Source organism: Scyliorhinus torazame, unplaced genomic scaffold (assembly GCF_047496885.1).
Source record: "Scyliorhinus torazame isolate Kashiwa2021f unplaced genomic scaffold, sScyTor2.1 scaffold_624, whole genome shotgun sequence".
Classification (NCBI taxonomy): Eukaryota; Metazoa; Chordata; class Chondrichthyes; order Carcharhiniformes; family Scyliorhinidae; genus Scyliorhinus; species Scyliorhinus torazame.
In genome coordinates this window covers 60,724-83,103 of record NW_027308351.1, presented here as the reverse complement: position 1 = coordinate 83,103, position 22,380 = coordinate 60,724, and the positions used below count along the sequence as shown (strand labels likewise).

Genomic DNA, 22,380 nt, shown 5'->3' with positions numbered 1-22,380 from the left:
CCTCCCAACACCCAGGAGCAACCTCCCAACAACCGGGAACAACCTCTCAACAACCGGGAGCAACCTCTCAACACCCGGGAGCAACCTCCCAACAACCGGGAACAACCTCTCAACAACCGGGAGCAACCTCTCAACACCCGGGAGCAACCTCGCAACAACCGGGAGCAACCTCCCAACACCCGGGAGCAACCTCCCAACACCCGGGAGCAACCTCCCAACACCCGGGAGCAACCTCCCAACAACCGGGAGCAACCTCCCAACAACCGGGAGCAACCTCCCAACAACCGGGAACAACCTCCCAACAACCGGGAGCAACCTCTCAACACCCGGGAGCAACCTCCCAACAACCGGGAACAACCTCTCAACAACCGGGAGCAACCTCTCAACACCCGGGAGCAACCTCCCAACAACCGGGAGCAACCTCCCAACAACCGGGAGCAACCTCCCAACAACCGGGAACAACCTCCCAACAACCGGGAGCAACCTCCCAACACCCGGGAGCAACCTCGCAACACCCGGGAGCAACCTCCCAACACCCGGGAGCAACCTCCCAACAACCGGGAGCAACCTCGCAACAACCGGGAGCAACCTCGCAACAACCGGGAGCAACCTCCCAACAACCGGGAGCAACCTCGCAACAACCGGGAGCAACCTCGCAACAACCGGGAGCAACCTCGCAACACCCGGGAGCAACCTCCCAACAACCGGGAGCAACCTCGCAACAACCGGGAGCAACCTCTCAACACCCGGGAGCAACCTCGCAACAACCGGGAGCAACCTCGCAACAACCGGGAACAACCTCGCAACAACCAGGAACAATCCCCGTGAACTTTCTGAACCGGCTGCAAACCCTCAACTCCCGTAGCAACCGGATGATAGGTGGGGGCGGGGTCGGGGGGGTCGGGGGGGGCGGGGGCGGGGGGGGCGGGGTCTGGCTGTGCGCGGGTCAGGAACTGGTCAGGGGGCGGGGCCCGTAGCTGGGGCGGGCCCGGCTGGTATGGGGGCGGGGCCCGGACTGGTCAATGGGCGGGGCCCGGGAAAGGTCAGGGGGCGGGGCCCGGGGCTTGGCCTGCCTATTTGCGGGGTTTGGTGACGTTGCCGGGGTTACCTGGGCGGCGCTTCCGGCAGTCGGTGACCCCGGAAGGAGATTGCGCTGCTGGTTGCGGGCTGCTGAGGTGATGTTTAATGGGCAATGGTGGGTTTGTGTGTGAGGAATGAACGAGGACAGCGGCATTGTTGTGAGGGATGTGGAGGGCAAACCTCCCACAACAGCAGAGGGGCTGAATGGTGAGGAGATTCGCACGGTGACTGGGAACCGGGGTTGGCATGGCAACACTGGTTAGCACAATTGCTTCAGAGCGCCAGGGTCCCAGGTTCGATTCCCGGCTTGGGTCACTGTCTGTGCGGAGTCTGCACGTCCTCCCCGTGTCTGCGTGGGTTTCCTCCGGGCGCTCCGGTTTCCTCCCACATGTCCTGAAAGCTGTGCTGTTCAGTCAATCGGACATTCCCCGGAATGTGGCGACTAGGGGCTTTTCACAGTAACTTCATTTGAAGCCGACTTGTGACAAGCGATTTTCATTTCACCTTCCACAAACAGTCAAACCTACCACCGACGAACATTGGCAGCACTCATTACCCTGACTTGGGAATAATATATTATATATTATGTTGCTGCCCCTGGGTCAAAACTCCCACCCTAACAGCACTATGGGTGTACTTACACCACATGGACTGCAGCAGTTGAAGAAAGCAGCTCACCACCACTTTATCAAGGGTAATTGGGTAAATGCTGGTCTGGCCATGTCCTGTAATAATGAATAAAAAATCATTTTGTTTCTTTTTGGGGTACAGTGTGGCATCTAGCACTGGGGGGGGGGGGGGGGAACTGTTTAAAATTAAGGTGCTTCCATTTAAGACAGCTTAAGAGGAATTTCTTCCCTCTGAGGGTTGTTAGTCTTTATAATTCTCTTCCCCAGAGTGCAGTGGAGGCTGGTTGTTGAATATATTCGAGGCTGAGTTAGACAGATTTTTGATCAAGAAGGGAGTTCAGGGTTATGGAGCCCAAGAAGAAAGATGCAGTGAAGGCTACAATCAGATCAGCCATGATCTTTGGACTGGCGAGCAATCTCAATGGGCCAACCGGCAAATTCTTCGGGCAGCACGGTGCTGCAGTGGTTAGCACTGCTGCCTCACGGCGCCGAGGTCCCAGGTTCGATCCCAGCTCTGGGTCACTGTCCGTGTGGAGTTTGCACATTCTCCCCGTGTTTGCGTGGGTTTCACCCCCACAACCCAAAGATGTGCAGGGTAGATGGATTGGCCACACTAAACTGTCCCTTAATGAGAAAAAATGAATTGGGTATTCTAAATTTGTAAGATAAAAAGGGCAAATTTCTATTTATGATCTTGGATAGGTGAGAATGTATTCATTTAAGTTGTTTCCTTGTGTTGCTGTTCTCTGTGGCTTTTTTCCTTCTCTTAAAGAGTGGTGACTCTTTGGAATTCTTTACCCAGGATGCTGTGGAGGCCGAGTCCTTGAACACTTTCAAGTCTGAGATCAATAGGTTTTTAATCAGTTGGGGAATTGAGGCACGAAAGTGGACATAGTGAGTGTTAGATCAGGCAAGATCCTATTAAATGGCAGAGCAGGCTCAAAGGGCTAAATGGCCTCCTGTTCATATTTGATATGGTCAGGGCAGCACGGTGGTGCACTGCTGCCTCACGGCGCCGAGGACCCGGGTTCGATCCTGGCCTCAGGTCACTGTCCGTGTGGAGTTTGCACTATCCCCTGTGCCTGCATGGGTCTCACCCCCACAACCCAAAATGATGTGCCGGGTAGGTGGATTGGCCACACTAAATTGCCCCTTAATTGTAAAAACAATTATTCGGTACTCTATAAAAAAAGAAGAGAAAATTAATTATTGAATCCCAAGTCATTTTTTGTTAAATCCAAGTGTAACATTGTACCAAGTGTAAAATTACACTGGTGGGGGGAAGGAGGGGCTAGGGCTGGATGATGTTGAACTTCTGCAATTAATCTGAGATAGCTCACAGATCATGCTTTCGTAGTTTCCTGTGTTTTGATTGAGGAACCTAGTTTCGGATAATCTGAAACGAGGTTACTAAATCTAAACACAGGAAACTACGAAAGCATGATCTGTGAGCTATCTCAGATTAATTGCAGAAGTTCATTAAATCAAATCACTATCTTCAACCATTTCTTAATCACATGGTGTAATATCACAAATTAGCTGAAGACTGGTAAATGTGATGTAAGGGATCACTGAAAGAGGATTGGATCATCCACTTGACACTTCTAGCTGAAGATGGTTGGAAATCCTTCAGCCTTATTTTTTGTACTGATTTGCTAGTTTCTCCTATCATTGAGGATGGGGATATTTGTGAATATCTACCAGCTTTACCCTTCTCACTAAGAGGAATGTGCTCACCCTGAACCCTAGTTAACACCTTTAACTTTAGGTCAGTAACATTAGGAATGATAGTAAAAGTTTCTTTAAATACATTAAAAACAAACGGGAGGCAAAAGTTGACATTGGGCCGCTCCAAAATGACGCTGGTAATTTTGTGATGGGAGACAAGGAAATAGCTGAGGAACTAAATAAGTACTTTGCGTCAGTCTTCACAGTAGAAGACATGAGTAATATCCCACCAATTCCGGAGAGTCAGGGGGCAGAGTTGAATATGGTAGCCATCACAAAGGAGAAAGTGCTAGAGAAACTAAAAGGTCTAAAAATTGATAAATCTCCGGGCCCAGATGGGCTACATCCTAGAGTTCTAAAGGAGATAGCTGAAGAAATAGTGGAGGCGTTAGTTATGATCTTTCAAAGGTCACTGGAGTCAGGGAAAGTCCCAGAGGATTGGAAAATCGCTGTTGTAACCCCCCTGTTCAAGAAGGGAACAAGGAAAAAGATGGAAAATTATAGGCCAATTAGCCTAACCTCGGTTGTTGGCAAGATTCTAGAATCCATTGTTAAGGATGAGATTTCTAAATTCTTGGAAGTGCAGGGTCAGATTAGGACAAGTCAGCATGGATTTAGTAAGGGGAGGTCGTGCCTGACAAACCTGTTAAAGTTCTTTGAAGAGATAACAAATAGGTTAGACCAAGGAGAGCCAATGGATGTTATCTATCTTGACTTCCAAAAGGCCTTTGATAAGGTGCCTCACGGGAGACTGCTGAGTAAAATAAGGGCCCATGGTATTCGAGGCAAGGTACTAACATGGATTGACGATTGGCTGTCAGGCAGAAGGCAGAGAGTTGGGATAAAAGGTTCTTTTTCGGAATGGCAACCGGTGACGAGTGGTGTCCCACAGGGTTCAGTGTTGGGGCCACAGCTGTTCTCCTGATATATTAACGATCTAGATGACGGGACTGGGGGCATTCTGGCTAAGTTTGCCGATGATACAAAAAGATAGGTGGAGGGGCAGGTAGTATGGAGGAGGTGGGGAGGCTGCAGAAAGATTTAGACAGTTTAGGAGAGTGGTCCAAGAAATGGCTGATGAAATTCAACGTGGGCAAGTGCGAGGTCTTGCACTTTGGAAAAAAGAATAGAGGCGTGGACTATTTTCTAAACGGTGACAAAATTCATAATGCTCAAGTGCAAAGGGACTTGGGAGTCCTAGTCCAGGATTCTCTAAAGGTAAACTTGCAGGTTGAGTCCATAATTAAGAAAGCAAATGCAATGTTGTCATTTATCTCAAGAGGCTTGGAATATAAAAGCAGGGATGTACGTCTGAAGCTTCATAAAGCATTAGTTAGGCCCCATTTAGAATACTGTGAGCAATTTTGGGCCCCACACCTCAGGAAGGACATACTGGCACTGGAGCGGGTCCAGCGGAGATTCACACGGATGATCCCAGGAATGGTAGGCCTAACATACGATGAACGTCTGAGGATCCTGGGATTATATTCATTGGAGTTTAGGAGGTTGAGGGGAGATCTAATAGAAACTTACAAGATAATGAATGGCTTAGATAGGGTGGATGTAGGGAAGTTGTTTCCATTAGCAGGGGAGACTAGGATCCGGGGGCATAGCCTTAGAATAAAAGGGAGTCACTTTAGAACAGAGATGAGGAGAAATTTCTTCAGCCAGAGAGTGGTGGGTCTGTGGAATTCATTGCCACAGAGGGCGGTGGAGGCCGGGATGTTGAGTGTCTTTAAGACAGAAGTTGATAAATTCTTGATTTCTCGAGGAATTAAGGGCTATGGAGAGAGAGCGGGTAAATGGAGTTGAAATCAGCCATGATTGAATGGTGGAGTGGACTCGATGGGCTGAATGGCCTTACTTCCACTCCTATGTCTTATGGTAATACTCCAAATGGGGTCTTGGTCTTGTATTCTAGCCCTCTTGACATGAATGCTAACATCGCATTTGCTGGGGCAGCACGGTGACGCAGTGGGTTAGCCCTGCTGCCTCATGGCGCCGAGGTCCCAGGTTCGATCCTGGCTCTGGGTCACTGTTCGTGTGGAGTTTGCACATTCTACCCGTGTTTGCGTGGGTTTCGCCCCCACAACCCAAAGATATGCAGGGTAGGTGAATTGGCCACGCGAAATTACCCCTTAATTGGAAAAAATTAATTGGGTACTCTAAATTTATTTTAAAAAAGAAACATTGCATTTGCCTTCCTAATTGCCGACTGAACCTGCACGTTAACCTTAAGAGAATCGTGAACAAGGACTCCTAAATCCCTTTGTGCTTCTGATTTCCGAAGCACCTTCCCATTTAGAAAATAGTCTATGCCTCCATTTCTCCTTCCAAAGTGCATAACCTCATACTTTTCCACATTGTATTCCATCTGCCACTTCATTGCCCACTCTCCTAGCCTGTCCAAGTCCTTCTGCAGCCCCCTTGCTCCCTCAATACTACCTGTCCCTCTACAGATCTTTATATCATCTGCAAACATAGGAACAGTGCCTTCAGTTCCTTCCTCCAGATCATTAATGTATATTGTAAAAAGTTGTGGTCCCAGCACCGACCCTGAGGTACACCACTAGTCACCAGCTGCCATCCTGAAGAAGACCCCTTTATCCCCACTCTCTGCCTTCTGCCAGTCAGCCAATCCTCTATCCATGCCAGGATCTTGCCCTTAACACCATGGGCTCTTAACTTATTTAACAGTCTCCAATGCGGCACCTTGTCAAAGGCCTTCTGGAAATCTAAATAAATCACGTCCACTGGCTCTCCTTTGTCTAACTTGCTTGTTACCTCCTCAAAGAACTCTTAACAGATTTGTCAGACACGACCTCCCTTTAACAAAGCCGTGCTGACTCAGTCCTATTTTACCATGCACTTCCAAGTACTCCGCAATCTCATCTTTAATAATGGACTCTAAAATCTTACCAATGACCAAAGTCAGGCTAACCGGCCTATAATTTTCCATCTTCAGCCTCCCTCCCTTCTTAAACAGGGGTGTTACATTAGCTACTTTCCAGTCCTCTGGGACCCTTACTGCCTCCAGTGATTCCTGGAAGATCACCACCAATGCCTCCACAATTTCCTCAGCTCTCTCTTTTAGGACCCTGTGGTGTCGTCCATCCGGTCCAGGTGACTTATCCACCTTCAGACCTTTCAGTTTCCCAGAACCTTCTCCTTCGTAATGGTCACTGCACTCACCTCTGACACCTGATTCTCCTGGAGCTTTGGCATCCCACTGGTGTCTTCCACCGTGAAGACTGATGCAAAGTAACTATTCAGTTCGGCTGCCATTTCTTTGTTTCCTATTATTATTTCTCCAGCCACATTTTCTAGTGGTCCAATGTCTATTTTTACCTCTCTCTTACCTTTTATAGATTGAAAAAACTCTTCCTACCTTCTTTTATATTACTTGCTAGCTTGCACTCATATTTCATCTTCTCCTCCCCCTTATTGATTTTTTTTTTAGTTGTCCTCTGCTGGCTTTTAAAGGATTCCCACCTGAGGAGGTGGCGGGTTACACACCGCTGCTCTCACCTGAGGAGCAGGTTCCACACCGCTGCTCTCACCTGAGGAGCAGGTTACACACCGCTGCTCTCACCTGAGGAGCAGGTTACACACCCCCTCTCCCAAACGAGGAGCAGGTTACACACCGCTGCTCTCACCTGAGGAGGGGGTTACACACCGCGTCTCCCACCTGAGGAGCGGGTTACACACCGCGTCTCTCACCTGAGCAGGTTACACACCGCTGCTCTCACCTGAGGAGCAGGTTACACACCGCTGCTCTCACCTGAGGAGCAGGTTACACACCGCGTCTCTCACCTGAAGAGGGGGTTACACACCGCGTCTCCCACCTGAGGAGCGGGTTACACACCGCGTCTCTCACCTGAGGAGCAGGTTACACACCGCTGCTCTCACCTGAGGAGCAGGTAACACACCGCTGCTCTCACCTGAGGAGTGGGTTACGCACCGCTGCTCTCACCTGAAGAGGGGGTTACACACCGCGTCTCTCGCCTGAGGAGGGGGTTACACACCGCGTCTCTCATCTGAGGAGGGGGTTACATACCGCTGCTCTCACCTGAGGAGCAGGTTACACACCGCATCTCCCACCCGAGGAGCAGGTTACACACCGCTGCTCTCACCTGAGGAGCAGGTTACACACCGCATCTCCCACCCGAGGAGCAGGTTACACACCGCTGCTCTCACCTGAGGAGTGGGTTACGCACCGCTGCTCTCACCTGAAGAGGGGGTTGCACGCCGCGTCTCTCACCTGAAGAGGGGGTTACACACCGCGTCTCTCACCTGAGGAGCAGGTTACACACCGCTGCTCTCACCTGAGGAGCAGTTCACACACCGCTGCTCTCACCTGAGGAGCGGGTTACGCACCGCTGCTCTCACCTGAAGAGGGGGTTACACACCGCGTCTCTCGCCTGAGGAGGGGGTTACACACCGCGTCTCTCACCTGAGGAGGGGGTTACATACCGCTGCTCTCACCTGGGGAGCAGGTTACACACCGCATCTCCCACCCGAGGAGCAGGTTACACACCGCTGCTCTCACCTGAGGAGTGGGTTACGCACCGCTGCTCTCACCTGAGGAGCAGGTTACACACCGCTGCTCTCACCTGAGGAGGGGGTTACACACCGCGTCTCCCACCTGAGGAGCAGGTTACACACCGCGTCTCTCACCTGAGGAGCAGGTTACACACCGCTGCTCTCACCTGAGGAGTGGGTTACACGCCGCGTCTCTCACCTGAAGAGGGGGTCACGCACCGCTGCTCTCACCTGAAGAGGGGGTTACACACCGCGTCTCTCACCTGAGGAGGGGGTTACACACCGCGTCTTTCACCTGAGGGGGTTACACACCGCGTCTGTCGCCTGAGGAAGGGGTTACACACCGCGTCTCTCACCTGAGGAGGGGGTTACACACCGCTGCTCTCACCTGAGGAGCAGGTTACACACCGCATCTCTCACCTGAGGAGCAGGTTACACACTGTGTCGATCACCTGAGGAGCAGGTTACACACCGCTGCTCTCACCTGAGGAGTGGGTTGCGCACCGCTGCTCTCACCTGAGGAGCAGGTTACGCACCGCGTCTCTCACCTGAGGAGGGTGTTACACACCGCGTCTCACACCTGAGGAGCAGGTTACACACTGCTGTTCTCACCTGAGGAGGGAGTTACACACCGCTGCTCTCACCTGCGGAGGGGGTTACACACCGCGTCTCCCACCTGAGGAGCAGGTTACACACCGCGTCTCACACCTGAGGAGCAGGTTACACACCGCTGCTCTCACCTGAGGAGGGGGTTACATACAGCGTCTCTCATCTGAGGAATGGGTTATGCACCACATCTCCCACCTGAGGAGGGGGTTTACACACCGTGTTTCCCACCTGAGGAGGGGTTACACACCGCGTCTCTCACCTGAAGAGGGGATTACACACCGCGTCTCCCACCTGAGGAGGGGGTTACACACCGCGTCTCCCACCTGAGGAGGGGGTTACACACCGCTGCTCTCACCTGAGGAGCAGGTTACACACCGCATCTCCCACCCGAGGAGCAGGTTACACACCGCTGCTCTCACCTGAGGAGTGGGTTACGCACCGCTGCTCTCACCTGAAGAGGGGGTTACACGCCGCGTCTCTCACCTGAAGAGGGGGTCACGCACCGCTGCTCTCACCTGAAGAGGGGGTTACACACCGCGTCTTTCACCTGAGGGGGTTACACACCGCGTCTGTCGCCTGAGGAGGGGGTTACACACGCGTCTCTCACCTGAGGAGGGGGTTACACACCGCTGCTCTCACCTGAGGAGCAGGTTACACACCGCATCTCTCACATGAGGAGCAGGTTACACACTGTCGCTCACCTGAGGAGCAGGTTACACACCGCTGCTCTCACCTGAGGAGTGGGTTGCGCACCGCTGCTCTCACCTGAGGAGCAGGTTACGCACCGCGTCTCTCACCTGAGGAGCAGGTTACACACCGCTGCTCTCACCTGAGGAGCAGTTCACACACCGCTGCTCTCACCTGAGGAGCGGGTTACGCACCGCTGCTCTCACCTGAAGAGGGGATTACACACCGCGTCTCTCGCCTGAGGAGGGGGTTACACACCGCGTCTCTCGCCTGAGGAGGGGGTTACATACCGCTGCTCTCACCTGGGGAGCAGGTTACACACCGCATCTCCCACCCGAGGAGCAGGTTACACACCGCTGCTCTCACCTGAGGAGTGGGTTACGCACCGCTGCTCTCACCTGAGGAGCAGGTTACACACCGCTGCTCTCACCTGAGGAGGGGGTTACACACCGCGTCTCCCACCTGAGGAGCAGGTTACACACCGCGTCTCTCACCTGAGGAGCAGGTTACACACCGCTGCTCTCACCTGAGGAGTGGGTTACACGCCGCGTCTCTCACCTGAAGAGGGGGTCACGCACCGCTGCTCTCACCTGAAGAGGGGGTTACACACCGCGTCTCTCACCTGAGGAGGGGGTTACACACCGCGTCTTTCACCTGAGGGGGTTACACACCGCGTCTGTCGCCTGAGGAAGGGGTTACACACCGCGTCTCTCACCTGAGGAGGGGGTTACACACCGCTGCTCTCACCTGAGGAGCAGGTTACACACCGCATCTCTCACCTGAGGAGCAGGTTACACACTGTGTCGCTCACCTGAGGAGCAGGTTACACACCGCTGCTCTCACCTGAGGAGTGGGTTGCGCACCGCTGCTCTCACCTGAGGAGCAGGTTACGCACCGCGTCTCTCACCTGAGGAGGGTGTTACACACCGCGTCTCACACCTGAGGAGCAGGTTACACACTGCTGTTCTCACCTGAGGAGGGAGTTACACACCGCTGCTCTCACCTGCGGAGGGGGTTACACACCGCGTCTCCCACCTGAGGAGCAGGTTACACACCGCGTCTCACACCTGAGGAGCAGGTTACACACCGCTGCTCTCACCTGAGGAGGGGGTTACATACAGCGTCTCTCATCTGAGGAATGGGTTATGCACCACATCTCCCACCTGAGGAGGGGGTTTACACACCGCGTCTCTCACCTGAAGAGGGGATTACACACCGCGTCTCCCACCTGAGGAGGGGGTTACACACCGCGTCTCCCACCTGAGGAGGGGGTTACACACCGCTGCTCTCACCTGAGGAGCAGGTTACACACCGCATCTCCCACCCGAGGAGCAGGTTACACACCGCTGCTCTCACCTGAGGAGTGGGTTACGCACCGCTGCTCTCACCTGAAGAGGGGGTTACACGCCGCGTCTCTCACCTGAAGAGGGGGTCACGCACCGCTGCTCTCACCTGAAGAGGGGGTTACACACCGCGTCTTTCACCTGAGGGGGTTACACACCGCGTCTGTCGCCTGAGGAGGGGGTTACACACGCGTCTCTCACCTGAGGAGGGGGTTACACATCGCTGCTCTCACCTGAGGAGCAGGTTACACACCGCATCTCTCACATGAGGAGCAGGTTACACACTGTGTCGCTCACCTGAGGAGCAGGTTACACACCGCTGCTCTCACCTGAGGAGTGGGTTGCGCACCGCTGCTCTCACCTGAGGAGCAGGTTACGCACCGCGTCTCTCGCCTGAGGAGGGGGTTACACACCGCGTCTCTCACCTGAGGAGGGGGTTACATACCGCTGCTCTCACCTGAGGAGCAGGTTACACACCGCGTCTCACACCTGAGGAGCAGGTTACACACTGCTGCTCTCACCTGAGGAGGGAGTTACACACCGCTGCTCTCACCTGCGGAGGGGGTTACACACCGCGTCTCCCACCTGAGGAGCAGGTTACACACCGCGTCTCACACCTGAGGAGCAGGTTACACACCGCTGCTCTCACCTGAGGAGGGGGTTACATACAGCGTCTCTCATCTGAGGAATGGGTTATGCACCACATCTCCCACCTGAGGAGGGGGTTTACACACCGTGTTTCCCACCTGAGGAGGGGTTACACACCGCGTCTCTCACCTGAAGAGGGGATTACACACCGCGTCTCCCACCTGAGGAGGGGGTTACACACCGCGTCTCCCACCTGAGGAGGGGGTTACACACCGCTGCTGTCACCTGAGGAGCAGGTTACACACCGCGCCTCCCACCTGAAGAGGGGGTTACACACCGCGTCTCCCACCTGAGGAGAGGGTTACACACTGCCTCTCCCACCTGAGGAGAGGGTTACACACCGCGCCTCCCACCTGAAGAGGGGGTTACACACCGCCTCTCACACCTGAGGAGCGGGTTACATACCGCGTCTCCCACCTGAGGAGCAGGTTACACACCGCGTCTCCCACCTGAGGAGGGGGTTACACACCGCGTCTCCCACCTGAGGAGCAGGTTACACACCGCTGCTCTCACCTGAGGAGGGGGTTACACGCCGCGTCTCTCACCTGAAGAGGGGGTCACGCACCGCTGCTCTCACCTGAAGAGGGGGTTACACACCGCGTCTCTCACCTGAGGAGCAGGTTACACACTGTGTCGCTCACCTGAGGAGGGAGTTACACACCGCTGCTCACACCTGAGGAGCAGGTTACACACCGCATCTCTCACCTGAGGAGCAGGTTACACACTGTGTCGCTCACCTGAGGAGCAGGTTACACACCGCTGCTCTCACCTGAGGAGTGGGTTGCGCACCGCTGCTCTCACCTGAGGAGCAGGTTACGCACCGCGTCTCTCGCCTGAGGAGGGGGTTACACACCGCTGCTCTCACCTGAGGAGCAGGTTACACACCGCGTCTCTCACCTGAGGAGGGTGTTACACACCGTGTCTCACACCTGAGGAGCAGGTTACACACTGCTGCTCTCACCTGAGGAGGGAGTTACACACCGCTGCTCTCACCTGCGGAGGGGGTTACACACTGCGTCTCCCACCTGAGGAGCAGGTTACACACCGCGTCTCACACCTGAGGAGCAGGTTACACACCGCTGCTCTCACCTGAGGAGGGGGTTACATACAGCGTCTCTCATCTGAGGAATGGGTTATGCACCACATCTCCCACCTGAGGAGGGGGTTTACACACCGTGTTTCCCACCTGAGGAGGGGTTACACACCGCGTCTCTCACCTGAAGAGGGGATTACACACCGCGTCTCCCACCTGAGGAGGGGGTTACACACCGCGTCTCCCACCTGAGGAGGGGGTTACACACCGCTGCTGTCACCTGAGGAGCAGGTTACACACCGCGTCTCCCACCTCAGGAGAGGGTTACACACTGCCTCTCCCACCTGAGGAGAGGGTTACACACCGCGCCTCCCACCTGAAGAGGGGGTTACACACCGCCTCTCACACCTGAGGAGCGGGTTACATACCGCGTCTCCCACCTGAGGAGCAGGTTACACACCGCGTCTCCCACCTGAGGAGGGGGTTACACACCGCGTTTCCTACCTGAGGAGGAGGTTACACGCCGCTGCTCTCACCTGAGGAGCAGGTTACACACCGCCTCTCCCACCTGAGGAGGGGGTTACACACCGCCTCTCCCACCTGAGGAGAGGGTTACACACCGCGCCTCCCACCTGAAGAGGGGGTTACACACCGCGTCTCCCACCTGAGGAGGGGGTTACACACCGCGTTTCCTACCTGAGGAGGGGGTTACACACCGCTGCTCTCACCTGAGGAGCAGGTTACACACCGCGTCTCTCACCTGAGGAGCAGGTTACACACCGCGTCTCCCACCTGAGGAGCAGGTTACACACCGCGTCTCCCACCTGAGGAGCAGGTTACACACCGCGTCTCCCACCTGAGGAGCAGGTTACACACCGCTGCTCTCACCTGAGGAGCAGGTTACGCACCGCTGCTCTCACCTGAGGAGCAGGTTACACACCGCATCTCCCACCTGAGGAGCAGGTTACACACCGCGTCTCTCACCTGAGGAGCAGGTTACACACCGCGTCTCCCACCTGAGGAGCAGGTTACACACCCCGTCTCCCACCTGAGGAGCACATTACACACCGCTGCTCTCACCTGAGGAGCAGGTTACACACCGCTGCTCTCACCTGAGGAGTGGGTTACGCACCGCTGCTCTCACCTGAAGAGGGGGTTACACGCCGCGTCTCTCACCTGAAGAGGGGGTTACGCACCGCTGCTCTCACCTGAAGAGGGGGTTACACACCGCGTCTCTCACCTGAGGAGGGGGTTACACACCGCGTCTCTCACCTGAGGAGGGGGTTACACACCGCGTCTTTCACCTGAGGGGGTTACACACCGCGTCTGTCGCCTGAGGAGGGGATTACACACCGCGTCTTTCACCTGAGGAGGGGGTTACACACTGTGTCGCTCACCTGAGGAGCAGGTTACACACCGCTGCTCTCACCTGAGGAGTGGGATGCGCACCGCTGCTCTCACCTGAGGAGCAGGTTACGCACCGCGTCTCTCACCTGAGGAGGGGGTTACACACCGCGTCTCCCACCTGAGGAGGGGGTTACACACCGCGTCTCTCACCTGAGGAGGGTGTTACACACCGCTGCTCTCACACCTGAGGAGCAGGTTACACACCGCGTCTCTAACCTGAGGAGCAGGTTACACACCGCATCTCACACCTGAGGAGCAGGTTACACACCGCGTCTCACACCTGAGGAGCAGGTTACACACCGCGTCTCTAACCTGAGGAGCAGGTTACACACCGCATCTCACACCTGAGGAGCAGGTTACACACCGCTGCTCTCACCTGAGGAGGGGGTTACACACAGCGACTCTCACCTGAGGAGGGGTTACACACCGCGTCTCCCACCTGAGGAGGGGATTACACACCGCGTTTCCCACCTGAGGAGGGGGTTACACACCGCTGCTGTCACCTGAGGAGCAGGTTACACACCGCGCCTCCCACCTGAAGAGGGGGTTACACACCGCGTCTCCCACCTGAGGAGAGGGTTACACGCCGCGTCTCTCACCTGAGGAGGGGGTTACACACCGCGTCTCTCACCTGAGGAGCAGGTTACACACCGCATCTCCCACCCGAGGAACAGGTTACACACCGCTGCTCTCACCTGAGGAGCGGGTTACGCACCGCTGCTCTCACCTGAAGAGGGGGTTACACACCGCGTCTCTCGCCTGAGGAGGGGGTTACACACCGCTGCTCTCACCTGAGGAGCAGGTTACACACCGCGTCTCTCACCTGAGGAGGGGGTTACATACCGCATCTCCCACCCGAGGAGCAGGTTACACACCGCTGCTCTCACCTGAGGAGCAGGTTACACACCGCATCTCCCACCTGAGGAGCAGGTTACACACCGCGTCTCTCACCTGAGGAGCAGGTTACACACCGCGTCTCCCACCTGAGGAGCAGGTTACACACCGCGTCTCCCACCTGAGGAGCAGGTTACACACCCCGTCTCCCACCTGAGGAGCACATTACACACCGCGTCTCCCACCTGAGGAGCAGGTTACACACCGCTGCTCTCACCTGAGGAGTGGGTTACGCACCGCTGCTCTCACCTGAAGAGGGGGTTACACGCCGCGTCTCTCACCTGAAGAGGGGGTTACGCACCGCTGCTCTCACCTGAAGAGGGGGTTACACACCGCGTCTCTCACCTGAGGAGGGGGTTACACACCGCGTCTTTCACCTGAGGGGGTTACACACCGCGTCTGTCGCCTGAGGAGGGGATTACACACCGCGTCTTTCACCTGAGGAGGGGGTTACACACTGTGTCGCTCACCTGAGGAGCAGGTTACACACCGCTGCTCTCACCTGAGGAGTGGGATGCGCACCGCTGCTCTCACCTGAGGAGCAGGTTACGCACCGCGTCTCTCACCTGAGGAGGGGGTTACACACCGCGTCTCTCACCTGAGGAGCAGGTTACACACCGCATCTCACACCTGAGGAGCAGGTTACACACCGCATCTCACACCTGAGGAGCAGGTTACACACCGCTGCTCTCACCTGAGGAGGGAGTTACACACCGCAGCTCTCACCTGAGGAGGGGGTTACACACAGCGACTCTCACCTGAGGAGGGGTTACACACCGCGTTTCCCACCTGAGGAGGGGGTTACACACCGCTGCTCTCACCTGAGGAGCAGGTTACACACCGTGTCTCCCACCTGAGGAGAGGGTTACACACCGCGCCTCTCCCACCTGAGGAGGGGGTTACACACCGCGTTTCCCACCTGAGGAGGGGGTTACACACCGCCTCTCCCACCTGAGGAGGGGGTTACACATCGCGTTTCCCACCTGAGGAATGGGTTATGCACCGTGTCTCTCACCTGAAGAGGGGATTACACACCACGTCTCCCACCTGAGGAGGGGGTTACACACCGCTGCTCTCACCTGAGGAGCAGGTTACACACCGTCTCTCCCACCTGAGGAGCAGGTTACACACCGCCTCTCTCACCTGAGGAGGGGGTTACACACAGCGTCTCTCACCTGAGGAATGGGTTATGCACCACGTCTCCCACCTGAGGAGGGGGTTTACACACCGTGTTTCCCACCTGAGGAGGGGTTACACACCGCGTCTCTCACCTGAAGAGGGGATTACACACCGCGTCTCCCACCTGAGGAGGGGGTTACACACTGCGTCTCCCACCTGAGGAGGGAGTTACAAACCGCTGCTGTCACCTGAGGAGCAGGTTACACACCGTGTCTCCCACCTGAAGAGGGGGTTACACACCGCTGCTGTCACCTGAGGAGCAGGTTACACACCGTGTCTCCCACCTGAGGAGAGGGTTACACACCGCGCCTCCCACCTGAAGAGGGGGTTACACACCGCGTCTCCCACCTGAGGAGAGGGTTACACACCGCGCCTCCCACCTGAAGAGGGGGTTACACACCGCCTCTCACACCTGAGGAGCGGGTTACACACCGCGTCTGCCACCTGAGGAGCAGGTTACACACCGCGTCTCCCACCTGAGGAGGGGGTTACACACCGCGTTTCCCACCTGAGGAGGGGGTTACACACCGCCTCTCCCACCTGAGGAGGGGCTTACACATCGCGTTTCCCACCTGAGGAATGGGATATGCACCGTGTCTCTCACCTGAAGAGGGGGTTACACACCACGTCTCCCACCTGAGGAGGGGGTTACACACCGCTGCTCTCACCTGAGGAGCAGGTTACACACCGCCTCTCCCACCTGAGGAGGGGGTTACACACCGCGTCACCCACCTGAGGAGGGGGTTACACACCGCTGCTCCCACCTGAGGAGGGGGTTACACACCGCTGCTCTCACCTGAGGAGCAGGTTACACACCGCTGCTCTCACCTGAGGAGTGGGTTGCGCACCGCTGCTCTCACCTGAAGAGGGGGTTACACGCCGCGTCTCTCATCTGAAGAGGGGGTTACACACCGCGTCTTTCACCTGAGGGGGTTACACACCGCGTCTGTCGCCTGAGGAGGGGGTTACACACCGCGTCTCTCACCTGAGGAGGGGGTTACACACCGCGTCTTTCACCTGAGGGGGTTACACACCGCGTCTGTCGCCTGAGGAGGGGGTTACACACCGCTGCTCTCACCTGAGGAGCAGGTTACACACCGCATCTCTCACCTGAGGAGCAGGTTACACACTGTGTCGCTCACCTGAGGAGCAGGTTACATACCGCTGCTCTCACCTGAGGAGTGGGTTGCGCACCGCTGCTCTCACCTGAGGAGCAGGTTACGCACCGCGTCTCTCACCTGAGGAGCAGGTTACACACCGCGTCTCACACCTGAGGAGCAGGTTACACACCGCTGCTCTCACCTGAGGAGGGGGTTACACACCGCTGCTCTCACCTGAGGAGGGGGTTACACACCGCGTCTCCCACCTGAGGAGCAGGTTACACACCGCGTCTCACACCTGAGGAGCAGGTTACACACCGCTGCTCTCACCTGAGGAGGGGGTTACACACAGCGTCTCTCACCTGAGGAATGGGTTATGCACCGCGTCTCCCACCTGAGGAGGGGGTTTACACACCGTGTTTCCCACCTGAGGAGGGGTTACACACCGCGTCTCTCACCTGAAGAGGCGATTACACACCGCGTCTCCCACCTGAGGAGGGGGTTACACACCGCGTCTCCCACCTGAGGAGGGGGTTACACACCGCTGCTGTCACCTGAGGAGCAGGTTACACACCGTGTCTCCCACCTGAAGAGGGGGTTACACACCGCTGCTGTCACCTGAGGAGCAGGTTACACACCGTGTCTCCCACCTGAAGAGGGGGTTACACACCGCCTCTCCCACCTGAGGAACAGGTTATACACCGCGTCTCCCACCTGAGGAGCAGGTTACACACCCCGTCTCCCACCTGAGGAGCAGGTTACACACCGCTGCTCTCACCTGAGGAGCAGGTTACACACCGCTGCTCCCACCTGAGGAGCAGGTTACACACCGCGTCTCCCACCTGAGGAGCAGGTTACACACCGCGTCTCCCACCTGAGGAGCAGGTTACACACCGCTGCTCTCACCTGAGGAGCAGGTTGCACACCGCGTCTCCCACCTGAGGAGAGGGTTACATACCCCGTCTCCCACCTGAGGAGCAGGTTACACACCGCGCCTCTCACCTGAAGAGGGGGTTACACACCGCGTCTCCCACCTGAGGAGCAGGTTACACAGCGCCTCTCTAACCTGAGGAGGGGGTTACACACCGCGTCTCCCACCTGAGGAGCAGGTTACACACCGCTGCTTTCACCTGAGGAGGGGGTTACACACCGCGTCTCCCACCTGAGGAGGGGGGTTACAGACCGCCTCTGATGTCTGAGGAGCAGGTTACACACCGCGTCTCTCACCTGAGGAGAGGGTTACACACCGCCTCTCACGCCTGAGGAGGGGGTTACACACCGCGTCTCTCACCTGAGGAGGGGGTTACACACCGCGTCTCTCACCTGAGTTGAGACTTAGTCAAAAATTGAAAAATATGATCAGGGATAGTCAGCATGGCTTTGTGAAGGGTAGGTCATGCCTCACAAACCTTATCGAGTTCTTTGAGAAGGTGACTGAACAGGTAGACGAGGGTAGAGCAGTTGATGTGTATATGGATTTCAGCACAGCGTTTGATAAGGTTCCCCATGGTAGGCTATTGCAGAAAATACGGAGGCTGGGGATTGAGGGTGATTTAGAGATGTGGATCAGAAATTGGCTAGCTGAAAGAAGACAGAGGATGGTGGTTGATGGGAATTGTTCAGAATGGAGTTCAGTTACAAGTGGAGTACCACAAGGATCTGTTCTGGGGCAGTTGCTGTTTGTCATTTTTATAAATGACCTAGAGGAAGGAGCAGAAGGGTGGGTGAGTAAATTTGCAGACGATACTAAAGTCGGTGGTGTTGTCGATAGTGTGGAAGGATGTAGCAGGTTACAGAGGGATATAGATAAGCTGCAGAGCTGGGCTGAGAGGTGGCAAATGGAGTTTAATGTAAAGAAGTGTGAGGTGATTCACTTTGGAAGGAATAACAGGAATGCAGAATATTTGGCTAATGGTAAAGTTCTTGGAAGTGTGGATGAGCAGAGGGATCTAGGTGTCCATGTACATAGATCCCTGAAAGTTGCCACCCAGGTTGATAGGGGTGTGAAGAAGGCCTATGGAGTGTTGGCCTTTATTGGTAGAGGGATTGAGTTCCGGAGTCAGGAGGTCATGTTGCAGCTGTACAGAACTCTGGTACGGCCGAATTTGGAGTATTGCGTGCAGTTCTGGTCACCGCATTATAGGAAGGACGTGGAGGCTTTGGAGCGGGTGCAGAGGAGATTTACCAGGATGTTTCCTGGTATGGAGGGAAAATCTTATGAGGAAAGGCTGATGGACTTGAGGTTGTTTTCGTTGGAGAGAAGAAGGTTAAGAGGAGACTTAATAGAGGCATACAAAATGATCAGGGGGTTTGATAGGGTGGACAGTGAGAGCCTTCTCCCGCGGATGGAAATGGCTAGCACGAGGGGACATAGCTTTAAACTGAGGGGTAATAGATGTCGGACAGAGGTCAGAGGTAGGTTCTTTATGCAAAGAGTAGTGAGGCCGTGGAATGCCCTACCTGCTACAGTAGTGAACTCGCCAACATTGAGGGCATTTAAAAGTTTATTGGATAAACATATGGATGATAATGGCACAGTGTAGGTTAGATGGCTTTTGTTTCGGTGCAACATCGTGGGCCGAAGGGCCTGTACTGCGCTGTATCGTTCTATGTTCTATGTCCGCCCCACGTTTCCATGTGGCTGTTGATGCAATTCACCAACCTACAGAATCTGCATTGATCGTTTTAAAGTACTGAATGATAACATTTGGCTGTTTTTGTTTAATAGAAATTCCGAGAGATGGAAAAGATACATTGGGTTGAAGAGTTATTCCCTCCACATTTCAGTGTGAAGGACCTTGTTGGGGTGAATGTTAATTTGGAGCCGGTGCTGATTTCGGAACACTTTGAAGGCAGGAAAGCCAAAAGAATTGAAAATCTTTACCAGCAGAAAATGAAGAATTTTCAACAAAACCAGATGCCGAGTAGAAAGGTCTCTGTGTCAGGACTGATTGTATCAGAAGCAACTTCTCAAACTTCCATTAAAGAGCTGAAATCACAGGGCGATGGTCACAGTCATGCTGCTGTGTGTAAATCAGACAATTCAAAGAAAAGTACTGAGAATAGTGTTGATGGATTGGAAAAGCAGAATCTATGGAACACTGAGGAAAGAACTGTTTTATGTGAAACAAAGTGTAGAAAAGACATTGCGCAACAAAATTTAAACGCACAACTAGCACTTGTCTCTTTGCAGTCGGAGGAGCTGAAGGCAGGCAGCAAGAACCTCAGAGTGTGTCTGGAAAAAAAAGAGACTGAACTTAGTAAGACCAAACTGGAATTACAGAACAAAACCTTGTACCTCAGACACATTGTGCAAGAAAGCTTCAGAAAAGACTTGGAGATTCGAGGTCTTAAAAAAGATGTGCAGGAAAAAGTTGTGACTACAAGTTACCTGCGCTCTCAATTACAGCAGAGCCAATTGGAAGCCCAGGATCTGCGTCTGCAAAAGGAGAAACTCAGCTCCGATTGCAAACAGCTATCATGGCAACAACGGTTCGAAAGGGACTGTTTGGTGGAGAGATTAAAAGAACAATCAAACTTAGAACTAAAGAAACTACAAGCAGAACTGGACACAGTGAAGGCTGAACTGAGAAAGGAGAAATATCAACATGCTCAAAACAAGGAAGCTCTGGACTTGTTGCACAAACATTTCTCGAGTTTACCATCCTTTGGCCCAGTTGAAGCTTTTAAAATTGAATTTCTGAATAAGTGACATGAATGTATCACTTTGTTTCAGTCGAGATTCTATTTAAGAGCAAAAATTGGTTCCTGGAATTAAGTTCTTATTGGGTTCCTATAGGTGATACAGCATCAAATTAAATTGTTTTACTGAAACGCTTTCAGTTATCAAATATAGACCAAAATCCATCTTTCTGGAATTATCCTCCAGCCATTTCTGGTGTTACAATAGAATGTCACAGGGCGGCACATGGTGCCGTGGTTAGCACTGGGACTACGGCGCTGAGGACCCGGGTTCGAATCCCGGCTCTGGGTCACTGTCCATGTGGACTTTACACATTCTCCCCCTGTCTGCGTGGGTTTCACCCCCACAACCCCACAAAGATGTGCTGGTTAGGTGGGTTGGCCACGCTAAATTGCCCCTTAATTGGGAAAAAAAATAATAATTGGGTACTCTAAATTCATATAAAAGAAAATAGAATGCCACAGACACATCAAATCTGCACCGGACAAAAATACTAACGTACAGGTTTGAAGTTACTCTATTTAACTGGACATTCACAAATTAAACTTTGTGGAGCAGAATGAGAAGAGATGAAATGAAATGAAATGAAATGAAAATCGCTTATTGTCACAAGTGGGCTTCAAATGAAAAGTCCCTAGTCGCCACATTCCGGCGCCTGTTCGGGGAGGCTGTTACGGAAATATTCCATGCCTTATTAAATTAAACTAAACTGAATAAAAACTAAAAATGTTGCCTTTCTGTACTTTTCAGATCATTTCTATGGTTTAGCTGCACATTAATAGCGAATAACTTCAATTTGAAAATTGCAGTGTTTTTCTGAGTCTTGTGCCTCCTCGCCCGGCCCAATTACCACCCCATCAGCCTACAGGACTGGGAGGAAAAGGACAAAGCAAGCTAAAGCTGTGGGGATTCAATACTGAGGAGAACAGACGGGCATTTCTGTGGCTGCGAGCATGACTCCATAATAATAATCTTTATTAGTGTCACAAGTTATAAATGACCTGAAGGAGGGCGTAGAAGGATGGGTGAGTAAATTTGCAGATGACACTAAAGTCGGTGGAGTTGTGGACAGTGCGGAAGGATGTTACAAGTTACAGAGGGACATAGATAAACTGCAGCGCTGGGCTGAGAGGTGGCAAATGGAGTTTAATGCAGAAAAGTGTGAGGTGATTCATTTTGGAAGGAATAACAGGAATTCAGAGTACTGGGCTAATGGTAAGATTCTTGGCAGTGTGGATGAACAGAGAGATCTCGGTGTCCATGTACATAGATCCCTGAAAGTTGCCACCCATGTTGAGAGGGTTGTTAAGAAGGCGTACAGTGTGTTAGCTTTTATTGGTAGAGGGATTGAGTTTCAGAGCCATGAGGTCATGTTGCAGCTGTACAAAACTCTGGTGCGGCCGCATTTGGAGTATTGCGTGCAATTCTGGTCGCATTATAGGAAGGATGTGGAAGCATTGGAAAGGGTGCAGAGGAGATTTACCAGAATGTTGCCTGGTATGGAGGGAAGATCTTATGAGGAAAGGCCGAGGGACTTGAGGCTGTTTTCGTTAGAGAGAAGAAGGTTAAGAGGTGACTTAATTGAGGCATACAAGATGATCAGAGGATTGGATATGGTGGACAGTGAGAGCCTTTTTCCTCGGATGGTGATGTCTAGCACGAGGGGACATAGCTTTACATTGAGGGGAGATAGATATAAGACAGATGTCAGAGGTAGGTTCTTTACTCAGAGTAGTAAGGGCGTGGAATGCCCTGCCTGCAACAGTAGTGGACTCACCAACACTAAGGGCATTGGATA

General features: G+C 53.8%; 1 protein-coding gene across 3 annotated transcripts; it reads left to right on the top strand.

Annotated features, from left to right (window-relative positions):
• Positions 1 to 1,132: 1,132 nt before the first annotated feature.
• LOC140406563 (coiled-coil domain-containing protein 160 homolog) lies at positions 1,133 to 21,313 on the top strand. Of its 3 annotated transcripts, none has more exons than XM_072494561.1 (2): positions 1,133 to 1,175; positions 19,608 to 21,313. In XM_072494561.1, exon 2 carries the CDS (start codon positions 19,620 to 19,622, stop codon positions 20,589 to 20,591), a length of 972 nt encoding a protein of 323 aa, XP_072350662.1. In that variant the 5' UTR covers positions 1,133 to 1,175; positions 19,608 to 19,619; the 3' UTR covers positions 20,592 to 21,313. The 3 variants fall into 3 exon arrangements, with proteins under 3 accessions (XP_072350662.1, XP_072350660.1, XP_072350661.1); XM_072494559.1 differs by having other exon boundaries at positions 1,137 to 1,195; XM_072494560.1 differs by lacking the exon at positions 1,133 to 1,175 and adding an exon at positions 1,188 to 1,287.
• Positions 21,314 to 22,380: the final 1,067 nt, after the last annotated feature.